The 12,552-nt window shown below is 33.1% G+C and overlaps 1 protein-coding gene across 1 annotated transcript in view; it reads left to right on the top strand.

Moving 5' to 3' along the window:
* ZCCHC2 (zinc finger CCHC-type containing 2) overlaps nt 1-12,552 on the top strand; it is an 84,792-nt gene that overhangs the window by 26,239 nt on the left and 46,001 nt on the right. The window contains exons 3-4 of the mRNA XM_027868911.1: nt 5,482-5,558; nt 9,390-9,461. Coding sequence (XP_027724712.1) covers nt 5,482-5,558; nt 9,390-9,461 — 149 coding nt within the window. The remainder of the gene's footprint in view (nt 1-5,481; nt 5,559-9,389; nt 9,462-12,552) is intronic.

Genomic DNA, 12,552 nt, shown 5'->3' with positions numbered 1-12,552 from the left:
GAGTCAGGAAAACCCAAGTTCAAATTCAGCCTTAGGCACCTTGCTATTTGTGTGGCCCCTTATGAGTTACTTACCCTTGGTTTGCTTCCATTTCCTTGTCTGAAAAATGGCAACAGTAGCAACACGTACCTCCCAGAATTGTGAGAATTAAATGGGATAGTAATTGTAAATTGTTTAGCACAGTTGCTGACACATAGTAAGTACTATATAAATGTTGGCTATTATTATTACTAAAATATGCTTTTTAAATTGTAGCATAGTACCAATTTAAACTATGGAACCAGATTATGCCATTATATTTTTAACTTTACTCTATCGAGCCCTCCTTATTTGCCAAGTCTTTATTTCCTACTTTTAATTTATACTTTGAATACCCAACTGTTTTCATTTTTAATGCCTCTCTTAGCAGATAAACTTTTTCCTGTTGGTTTTAAGATTTAATTCCTTAATAAGTATTTTTAATAAGTGTTTAGAATCAGTAGTTTTGGAATTTTCTGTCTATAGCTGATTTTGTCTACAGTTGGTCACTTTAACTATTTCAGATGAGAATAACTATTTTGCAAGTCAGTGATACTGCTATCCGCAGCTCTGTTTCTTTAGTCATGTTGAATTTCAGTTTATTAAAGTTGGATATTTTATTAAAGTTTGGATATTTCTCAAATTTTATGTGACAAGATTTTTCCATTGAGGCATAGAAGTTAAAAATGTCAGATTTATGTGAAATAAAATTTTTAAATTCTCAATTATGGACATAATTGGCAGAAATGTTGCTGTATAATCTTTGAGATTGCTGGGTTTTTGTTTTATTTTTAAATTTTTTTTGTTTTTGCTTTTGAAATTACATTTTTGGTAAATTTTTTTTATTGTACACTTAAATGCAAAATGATAAAAGAAAAAAAAATTTGCCATGTACACAGCAGAGAGGATTCAATAAAAATCAATAAATTTTCATCTCCAGAAAATCTATGTAATAAATATTACACATTGTTTTCAAAGCTGCCTAGTTTTTCTTTGCTTTCTTGTTGGTTTTCTTTTGTTCTCTGCTGTGTACTTTTTCCTATTCCCCTTTCCCCCCTCAAGAAGGCTACAGTTAAGCATGGATATAGACACACACACACACACACACACACACACACACACACGTGTACGTATGTATGCATGTATATGTGTGTATGTATGTATGCACGCACACACATATATTTAGTTATAAACATAGACACATGTACACTCGTACACATATATGTAAGACTGTACTATACTTATTTTCTTCTTTCATCAGTTTCTCTAAAAGTGGATAGCATCTTCCTTCATAAGTCTAAGTCTTTTCATGTTTTTCTAAATGAACCAGCTCATCATTTCCTACACCACAACAATATTCCTTTCTGGATTCAAACAGCATCTTCCTTCATAAGATCTTTGAGGTTAATTTGGGTATTTATAATAGAATGACGTGATTGCTCAAAGTGGTTTTTAAAACAATACTGCTATTACTGTATATAATTTCTCTTGGGTTCTGCTCATTTTACTCTTCATTATTTTGTGGAGGTCTCACCATCCTTTTCTAAAATCATTGAGCTCATCATTTCTTATAGCAGAGTTATATTCCATTGTGAACATATACCACGATTTGTTTAGCCATTCCCCAATTGACAGGCATCCCCTCAATTTCCAGTTCTTTGCCACCAAGAGAGAGCTGCTATAAATATTTTAGAAAATACAGGTTTTTTCCCATTTTCTCTAATCCTCTTGGGAAACAGACCTAATAGTGGTGTGGCTGGGTCAAAGGGTGTAGGCAGTTTAATAACTGGTTGGGAATACATTTCTTATAGCATCTTCAGCATCGACTGTTTGTATTCAGGATGTTAGTCTCCTAACAATAGTGAAACCTCATGACCAGTTCCCAACTCTCGTGCTTAACATGGAGACAAAGAATGCCTCCAGAGAACCTAGAAGGCTGTGAGGTTTAGGGAGTACATGCCCAAAAAATATTGTGAAGACCTTAGAGGTACAGGTAGTATTTCTTTATCATTACTCCTGATTAAGGTTAAGGATTTAGAAGAGAAACTGACTTTGGAAGTGAACAGCCAGTGAAGGTAATGTTTGAAATGGAATTTGGATTTCTGAAATAGAAATAATAGACTTTTGGCCAGGGATGAAGTGTTTCTAAGAAGAACCAATTAAAATGTATTTCTTAAGTACAAATCTACTTAAGGAATTTAAATGGAAAAGAAAGTTAGAAAACTACCCATAGAGATCTGTGACAGCCCTGGCTTCCCATAAAGACTAACAAGTGATGGAAGATGAATAGCAGGTGACTTGTCATTTACTTGCTTCTTGGCTGTTTCATCCCCAGCCTGTCCAGCTTCCATGCCTGGTCCAACACTTTTAGACCTGATAGCCTTGCCTTGCTGGTTGATGGTTGCCTCATTTGATCACTGTATGTAGGCCTGGATTGGAGACATTCATTCTACTCCCCTGCATTTCCTCAGTGGCCGCCATCTTGCCACACACGTACTCCTGAGCCCTCTGCCCTGAACTCCCCTTCACCCCCTCCCATGACTCCACTCATCAGTTTGTCTCTTTATGAACTAAAGTCCCTTCCCTGGCCACTGTTCCCCAGATGCATTGTCTCTCCCTGTAAGCTCTTGAATGACAAATAAGACTATTTTTTGCTTTTCCTTTTTATTTCTAATACTTAATACAGTGTTTGGCACCCAATAAGTGCTTAATAACTGCTTTTTCATTGATTCATTCATGGAAAATAATGTCCAAGAAGTGCCTCAAATGTCTCATAAAATGCCCAGGGTATATTGGAGATCTAATGTAGGGAGGCAGATTTTATTTCGTAGGCATCACTTATGACTTTGTAGGATAAGAATCATGACTAGAATATGGCTCTATTGGAGTATGCTTTATACAAAAAACAAAATAAATATGCTGTGGGGTGAAGAGAAATAGTATGTGAAGAGTTATATGAGAAAATCCAGGTATCTGAGAAAGAAACAGATTTGAGATTATTTGTATTAAGGTAAGTAGGAAAAGAGAGCAGTAGTGTTGTGGCATTATATGACAGACCACCTGACTAGGAGGAGGAAATTAGATGGGTTTGGGAAATAGGTCACAAGTCAGGCATGGAATCTTAATACTGTAGTGATGGGGAACTTCACATGAGCATTGACTGGATTTCTTTTCTCTCTGTTGCTGTTTTGTAAGTCCTTCCCCCTAAAAGCAGAGCAGATATTTGACTTAAGGATTTCAACTTTGAAAAGATATAAAAAGAAGTACTACTATACTTAACTAATTCTGACCAACTAGTAAGACCTGGTTTAAGTAGAAACTTAAGGAACAAATCAAGTGACCACTATATCCTAGTTTTATAATAAAGGAGAGGTTGGGAGGCACCATGGTATATTGGAAAGAATGCTGAACGAGTGGAGCTTTAGGCCTGAATTTGAATCATGGTTCTGCTCCTTAGTATCTTTATGTCCTTGAGAAGGTTACATAGCCTTTTGGCCTCAGCTTCCTTAACTGTAAATTAAGGGAGTTGGACTAGATAACCTTTAAGGACTCTTCTAGCTTATCTAGATCTACTATCCTACTGAAGGGTAGTCATGATCCTACTGAAGGGTAGTCATAATCCAACATGTACCATGGGTTTTTAGAGAAGCAAGTTTTAGAGTTTGGAGAAAGGTTAGCTGAGATTCAGTGGCCTAATATTTTAATTCTAAAAAATGAAATTCATTAGACAAGCAGAAATTATTTTGGTGAGGAGGAAAAGGGGGACTACTTAAAAGAAATGAATGTATGTACTTGACCAACTTAGATTTCATTTTTTAAGACTTATATAGAAGATAGAAGTAAAGACTGAGAACGAACATAAAAGTATATCTTGGTTCTTAAAAAATGTAATCTCAAAAACAAAACAAAACAAAAACCCAGCAATCTCAAAGATTATTTAGCAGCATTTCTGCCAATTATGTCCATAATTGAGAATTTAAAAATTATATTTCACATAAATTTGACATTTTTAACTTATATGCATCAATGGAAAAATATTTCTTGTCACATAAAATATGGGACATGATGAAATACTGAAATTCGATATGACTAAAAAAAATAGCTGTGGATAGCAGTATCACTGACTTGCAAAATGGTCATATTATATTTCACACAAGTTTGACATTTTTAACTGCTGTGCAAAAATGGAAAAGTCTTTATTTTAAAATATTTTTTGTTTTTGCTTTTGAGAATTCATTTCTTATAGCATCTTCAGCACTGACTGTATTTGGGAGGCATTAATCTCCTAAAAATAGTGAAAACTACTGACCAGTCCTCTTGGGATTGCACTACGTCTATTATAATTTAGTGGATCCTATAATCTAAAACATCTCTAACTTGTTATTTCATACACAACTTTTCATCTCTGGTCTTGGTAATATTTGCCATCCTTGTGAGCAAGATAGAAGAGAAAGTATGATAGGTAGTATAAATAGTATAAATAATACTGTGGTAATAGTATCATTTGGTTTTGAAACTGATTGAATGCCTGGAATGAGAATTAGTGCCTAAAGCATGAGAATTAGTGGCGTAATGTCAGATAGGAAGAGCATCTTTAGTGAAGCATCCTGAGAAATTTGTCTTTTGCCATGTGCTGTTCAACAATTTTAGTGGTGACTTGGCTAGAAGCTTAGCTGACATGCTTGTCAAACTTGATTATGATAAGAAGCTAGCATGTTTAATACCAAGATTCAGAGAGGGCCTACTGCAGTGAAATGATGTAGTGAAGCAAAATAATGCAATTTAATAGACACATGAATTTAGGTTAAAAAAAAAAGTCTCTTTTAAGAGTAGGAAGCAGGGGGCATGGGAATGATATGCCTTCATAATCCAATGAATAATAACTGGGCTTTCAAATGGATTGTAGGCTCAATATGAGTCCATGGTGAGACATAGCAGCTAAAAAAGTTCTCTCATTTAATATTTGTGTGACCTTGAGCAAGCCACTTACTGCCTCTGGTCTTCAGTTTTCTCATTTATAAAATGAGAACATTGGACTAGAAATCTAAGATTTTGAGCCTTTTCTTGAGATTCACATTAAGAGTATATGTGAAAGCACTAAGGGAGTTTCTAAATTAGATAGTAGTAAAAATATACTAAAGTATGCAATACTATATATTTACAAGATGTTTTTATTAAGTAGTCTTAGTACTTTTTAATGTATTGATGGTAGATTTCATTTTGCTCAGGTGTCTTACAGTAGAGAGATCACTGCTACTTTGAGGAGTTTTCTTTTACTAATACTCTAAGTCTTGTAATTTGAGAAATTTCTTTCATAGGAGTTTGGAGAAGGGCTCTTAATCTCTTAATTAATGGATAGCAAATTAATACTTTCCCATCTTGTCTCAATGTCAAAAGAAGAGTTTTAGCCATGGTTTTGTGTTTGTTATTGAAATAAAACTAAGTCATTCTCTTTCTTTTCAGCTGTACACATTGAGAAAATAATACTCAAAGGAGCACAAAGAAAAAGGGCTGACAAGCATTGGGAATACACCTTCAAAGTAAGTCAACATATTGAAATACTTAGAGCATTTCTTATGTCATTTTTTTTTTAAGATAGAAACTGACATTTGGGGAAAAAAAAACTTGTAATTTTAGTTGTATGAGTGTATGACCAAATATTTGCATTCATAGACTATTATGAAGTATCTGTTTTCAAAAATTGGAATATAATACAGCATAACGTTAAAATGACACTGAACATATTTTAATCTTGGATTAAATGAATTGCATTTATAGGATTGTAGACTGAAGGGACCAGAGAGTTATCAAGTTAAACCTCTTTGTATTGAAGAAGAAACTGAGACTCAGTGGGGTTAAGTGATTCAGTATTACCAGAATTTGTTACATAAAGAAAATGATGTACTTTCTTAATTTTCAACTGATATCTTCTTGTCACATTTTGATGCCTAGAAATTTGTTTTTAAGAAAACAAATGAGTAAAATTTAACATTTTTTTAAACTTTGAAGGGATTGCCTATAACAAATACTTTTGCAATGTTGTGTCTTGAGGACGTTTAGTGATAAGTACTTTAGTAGAAATGAAGAGTTTTTAAAAATTATATTTTGTAGAATGCTAAGAAAAAAGTTTACAATGTTGGGGGAAAAAAAAGGAACAAAAAAATCCCTTAGGATTGTTTCCAGTGTGATAAGGTAGCAAATGTAGCTTTTCTGGCTTCCTTCAAGTCTTAGCTAGCATCTCACCCTTATGTAAGAAGCCTTGTGCTTAGTCATCGTGTTTTCCTTCTGAGATTGTCTCCAATTTAACCTCTATGTATCTTGTTGGTACATAGTTTTTATTAACATGTTGTCTCACTAAGACACTGAGCTACTTGAAACTAGGGACTGGCTTTTGTTTTCTTTTGCTTTTCTTCATATCTTCGGTGATTAGTACAGTGCTTGGTGCATAGGTACTTAATAAATGCTTGCTTGTTGACATGTCTTAATGACTTCATTAAGGTATGGTGAAGACTGTTGTCAGTTTCCTTATCTGTGAAAAGGAGTTGACTTAGCTTAAAATTCTGTCATTATATTGAGATTTGAATGAGAAAATATGTGACAATACTTTAGGTTTTCAAAGTTAGATGCATATGTATACATAACATATATGCTGCTATTTCAAGTTAGATAATAGAAGCAAAGGCATAGGCAAGTATAACATGCCATACAATATAGTACAGATAGTTTTTTTTATTTAATAAGTTTTTATCAGTAATCTTTTATTTTTATATCACTATATTTCCAATTATAGTATATCCTTTCCTCTTCTCCAAGAGAGCATTGTCTTATGACAAAGAAGTTAAAAGGAAGTGAGGCAGAGCAGCAGAGAAAACTACCCCACTTGTTGAAAAAGCATCACGAGATACGTAGGGTTCCACACCCATAGCCACCTGCTTCTGTGAATAATCTGGAGCGAAGCCTTTTCATATCTCTTCTTTAGGGGCAAGCTTGGTCATTATAATTTTACAGCATTCAATTTCCACTGTTATTGCTGCTTCCATTTGCATTGCTCTAGTCATTATGTATCTTGTTTTCTTGGTGCATCATTTTACATCAATTAATGTCTTCTCATGTTTCTCTGTAAATAATATGTTCATCATTTCTTATGGCATCCCCAGTAGAAATAAATCATTTTTATCATTATCCTCCTAAGGACATATGCCTACCAGTGGAATTTCTGGGTCAAAGAGTATGGACAGTTTAGTTACTTTGTTCATATAATTACACATTAACAGTATTATTTTTATAAAGAGGTATAGTTAGTGCTTTTAACATACTAGGGTAGGATTATCTTTTGCTCAGCTATCTTAATTATAAAAGACAACTAATTGAGATACATGTGTAAAGTACTTTGTAAATGTGAAAATATTATTATGTAAGTATTCAAGTGCTAGCAATTATTTTAGTAATTTATTTATCTTTGTTTTGCTGCATCTATTTCTACAGTTCTTTCCATATTTGTCTGAATTGTTCATACTTGTCATTTCTTACTGTACAATAATAATTTCTTATATTCTTAGGCCTTAGTTTTTTCGTTCATCCCCTAATTTGTGGTCACCTACTTTGTTTCTAAGGGTGCTTCTTTACATATTTTGGTACCTGTTATACATTTGTTTCTGCCCTTGACCTCCTTGGTGTATATGCTTATCTGTGGGATCTCTGAGTCAAAAGATAGGGTCACTTTTTTTGCATCATTGTAATGGGATGTACCTGGCATGGTTGGATTTCTTAAAAGATCTGTTCAGTACTTGAATACTTTTGAATATATCCTGAATAGCAGTTTAGAATTATGCTAAGAAAGTGAACAAAAGCCCTTTGACCCAAACATTCCACTACTAGGCAGTCTGTATTGTACTATATCGTATATATTGTACTTCAAGAACGAAGGACAAACAACAACTATATTGTATATCCCAGTGACATCGAAGACAGAAAGAGGTCCTATATACACCAAAATATTTATAGCTTCACTTATCATGGTAACAAAGAACTGAAAACAAAGTACAGACCATTGGGAATGTCTAAATAGATTGTGGTATGTGAAGATAATAAAATGTCACTGCTGTTTAAAAAAAAAGACCGTTTTCAAGAATTCAGAAAATCATGGGACGACTTGTAAAAACTGTTGCTGAGTGCAGTAAGCAGAACCAAGAAAAGAATATCCATAACTGCAGCAATATAAACAGAGGAAAAATACCCCAAACTGAACGCTACATAATTATGATCACCAAGCTTAGCCCAGAAGAGTTGAGAAAATGTTTTATGTCTTCATGTAGGGGACTATGGATATATAATGCTGCATATGCTCTCTATGTATTAGTTAATTTGCTTTACTGATTTGTAATCCATTACAAGGGGGTGGCTCAAGGAAGTAGGGAGGAAATATAAAGAAATTTTTTTAAAGGAGAAAAAGTGAAGTAGTATGCCTCTCTATAAGGACAGACTCTCTAACATTAATTGTTTCCATCTTTTGTCACTTTTGCCAGTTTGTATGGTATGAAGTAAAATCACACAGTTATTTTAATTTGTGCTTCTCTTACTGTTAGTGGGTGGGAGCATATTTTCATGTAGTCTTTTATTGTGTGCAATTTTTCTTTTGAAAACTTTTTTCATATTATTTATCTACTTATATATTGGGAAATGGCTCTTGCTGTTCTATATTTGTCTTATATAGGATTCCTTATAGAGGATGTCATACTTTTATCATCTTATGCAGAGCTTTTTTTCCATTCAACTATTTTTCTCCTAAGTCTTTTTTCATTTTTTTCCACACAAAAGGTTTTTAGTTTTAGGTGTCAGAAGAATTGTCTGTTTTGTGTTTTTGTGATTGCCTTTGTCCCTTATTGACTTTTTTTGGTCTTATTTTTTTTTTCTAAATAAAATTCTAAGTGGATTCAACTTTTGGTTTTTCATTGACTATTAAGGTTTTGTAGGTTCATCTAAGCAAGCTAAGATATCCAAATGCTTTAAGGGTCTCAGATAATAAAGAACACATTGGGTTTTGTACCTTTCCTTTGGCAAACATTCACCTTCAACCTTGTCACCTCGAAATACACCATTTGTTGGAAGTTGTGTGATTTAACTGAGTTTAAAGTTCCAATAAACTATAAGAGGGTATTTTTCACAAACATTTCCTTGTATCACATGATAGACTTGAGATTTTTCTATTGGGATTTTTTGAGAAGAAGATACCAGTACAAAGCTGGTTATTTTAAAAAATTTGTTTCATTGATAGGCTCACTTGTTTTTGAATAGCTTCAACTTATACAAAACCTTCAGAAAAAAATTTCTGTTGCGGGAAGGAAACATGAAATACGTTTTTTCTCCATCAGGTAAACTGGTCTGATCTTTCTGTAACAACTGTAACAAAAACACACCAAGAACTACAAGAATTCCTACTAAAGGTATGTATTTTGAATAAGGCTATGTAGTAATGACCTGCCCAATTTTAATAAAAGTCTTAGATATAGGGAACAAAATTTTAATTTTGATATAAGGATATCAGAGAGGCACCTTCTTTCATTTCTTGATGTTGACTGAAACATTTTCAGAATGTTACTTTAAACAATGTTAATTGAAAGAAAATTTTCACTTTTAAGTTTGTTTGCTATATAATAACTTTCTCTCAATGATGGAAATAGTGAAATTTTTGCTCTTATGGTAAACCAGTTCTAACTCCACATCTCTTACTGAAAGTTTCATATTTTTAACTTGGGGAATTGTGGAAAGAACGGTTTCAAGGAAATTAAGTCAACCTCATTTCTGTAAAACTTTTCACAAACTTAAAAAAGAAAGTCATTCATAAGACTTCCTACTCCCATCTTCCTATGTCCTTTCCTCTTCCTTTTATTTCTTGGGGTTTAGGGAAGTCACTAGTGTTATTGCTGGGGTACAGTGACTTTGAGAGCATAGTTTCAATTATTTTCTGGAATGGCTGTACCAATTCATAGCTCCAGTAACAATTCATTAACTTGTGTACTTGTTTTCCTTCACCCTTTACAGTATTTGTGATTTTCCTTGTTATCTTATTTGGCAATCTGATGGGTATGAAGTAGAACCTCTAGAGTTTCTTTAATTGTCATATTTCTAATTATTAGTGATTTCAAACATTTTTCAGTATCATTGTTGACAACTTTTATTTCTTCCTTTAAAACTACCTTTTCATATCTTTTGACCATTGATCCATTGGGAGAATGAATCGTATTCTTAAAAATTTGAATCAGTTCCTTATATAATATCTTGGAAATGAGGCCCTTATCAGAGAAACTTGCTGCAAAGCTTTTTTTTTCTTTTTTTTTTTTTTTACAATTAGCTCTTTCCCTTCTAATTGTAGATTCATTGGTTTTGTTTATGCGAAGACTTCTTAATTTTATGTACTCAGAATTGTACATTTTATCTTCTTTGAGCCTCTATCTTTTCTTTGCTCATGAACTCTTTTTGTATCCATAATCTCAAAGGTAAATTCTGCTTCTCTAATTTGTTTATGATGTCACCTTCCATGTGCAAGTCATATATCCATTTTGAGTTTGTTTTGGTGTAGAGTGTGAGCTGTTGGTCTATATCTAGAATAACAATCTAGATCTGTTATGCTAGACTAGTTTCTAGCTTCCCATTGGTTTTTCTCTAATAGCATGATCTTACTTCTTGGTGGGGTAAAGGGTCTTGGAGTTTACCAAATGCTGTGTTGGTTTTTATGTATATTTTATACTTAATTTGTTCTGTTCTGCTGATCTAACCTTTCTAAATATTTTGATGATTATTGCTTTGTAGTACAGATTCAGGTCTGATATTTCTAGGCCTCCTCTTTTCCATTATTTCCCCATTATTTGACATTTTTTGTTCTTCCAGATGAAAAACATTATTTTTTCTAACTCAATAAAATAATAATTTTGTATGATTGGCAGGGCATTGAGTGGGTAAATTAATTTAGTATTGTCATTTTTGTTATGTTGGCAGGATCTTTTTATGAGCAATTAGTACAAGGATTCTTGGGGTCTTTAAACTTTTAAAAAATATTTTAATAATTGTATTTTGATATAATTGGTTTCCTTTGTAATCCTGCATATTTCAAGCATTTAAAAACATTCTGAAAAGAGTTCCATGATACATAAAAGGCTAAGAAACTTAGAATTAGTATTTCTGCAATTATTTAGGTCTTTTTTTCCCCCCCATAAGTAGTGTTTTATGATTATGTTCATATATGGATCCTGTTTGTGTTTTGGTAGATGGACTCCCAGATATTTTATGCACTTTTACTACCCAGTTAAGACTCCACTTTCCAACACTGGAATTTGTTTTCTGTCTGTTTCTGTTTCTCTGTGTGTGTGTGTGTGTGTGTGTGTGTGAGAGAGAGAGAGAGAGAGAGAGTGTGTGTGTGTGTGTGTGTGTGTGTGTGAGTGTGAGAGAGACAGAGAGAGACAGAGAGAGAGATATTGTATTCAGCCTTCTTTTGTCCAGTTAAGGTGAAAGTGAAGTCCATGGGATGCTTGTTCACCCACTACTTCCTCTATATTTGTATACTTTTCAGCTCATGTATCCTTCCTTATTCTGTGTTTTTATCTGGTACATATTTCAGAGTTTTATTCAGGTGTTTGTGGGATATCCGGACTCTTCTAGGTCCTACCGTACTGCCATTTTACTGTCCTAATTTTAAAAAAATGTTACTGATAGTTCTGACATCATTCAGCCCCCTACTGTATACTCCAAATTAGATCACACACAGTATAGAATCCCTGAAAAGTTAAATAAAACAACATAAATAATTGTGACTGATAGTATGTACAACCTTAATACTCAGTTTAAGAATAAATGTTTGCTCTGTAACCTAGTAGCAACTTCATCTAGTGTTTTCTCTCTGTTGCCATTTAATGTTGTCTTCACTTAGGTAGCCAAAACAATTTGTTTAATATTTTAGTGCTGCCTGGTTCATGCTGTATCACTTTATGCACATCTTCCTACTTTTCTTTGATTTATTCTTATTCCTTATATTAACATTCCTTTTATTATATTTATATTATATTTATTATAAATTATATATTTATGTATTATACAAAAGGGCAGTCCTTTTTAAAAAGCATTCTCCTAAATATCATGTCATAAATTGATTCCCTTTTTTTTGCTATTGCAAATATTGCTATTATGAATATTTTCATCTAGATAATGTCTTTTCTTCTTATATTTTTCCTTGGAATATAATCCTAATAGTCCAGTCACTGGATCAGAATGAATTAATTGCCAGGCATATCTATTTAGCATTTCTATGTTCCAGGCACTGGGTTAAACACTGGGGATACATAGAAAGGCAAAACCTGGTACCTGCTACAAAATTTATATCCTAATGGGGAAATGACATCTAAATAACTATGTCCAAATAATATATATGCTGTATAAATGTAAGAGAATCTCAGATGAAAGACACTAGTAATGGGGTGCAAGGAAGATGGAATGAGGAAGACTTCTTGCTAAAGGTATGAATAACTTCATAACTTTTCTTTA

The sequence above is a fragment of the Vombatus ursinus genome, unplaced genomic scaffold (assembly GCF_900497805.2).
Source record: "Vombatus ursinus unplaced genomic scaffold, bare-nosed wombat genome assembly UNPS02014791.1, whole genome shotgun sequence".
Classification (NCBI taxonomy): domain Eukaryota; kingdom Metazoa; phylum Chordata; class Mammalia; order Diprotodontia; family Vombatidae; genus Vombatus; species Vombatus ursinus.
The sequence above is the reverse complement of the archived record's forward strand: the minus strand, read 5'-3'. Positions and strand labels throughout refer to the sequence as shown.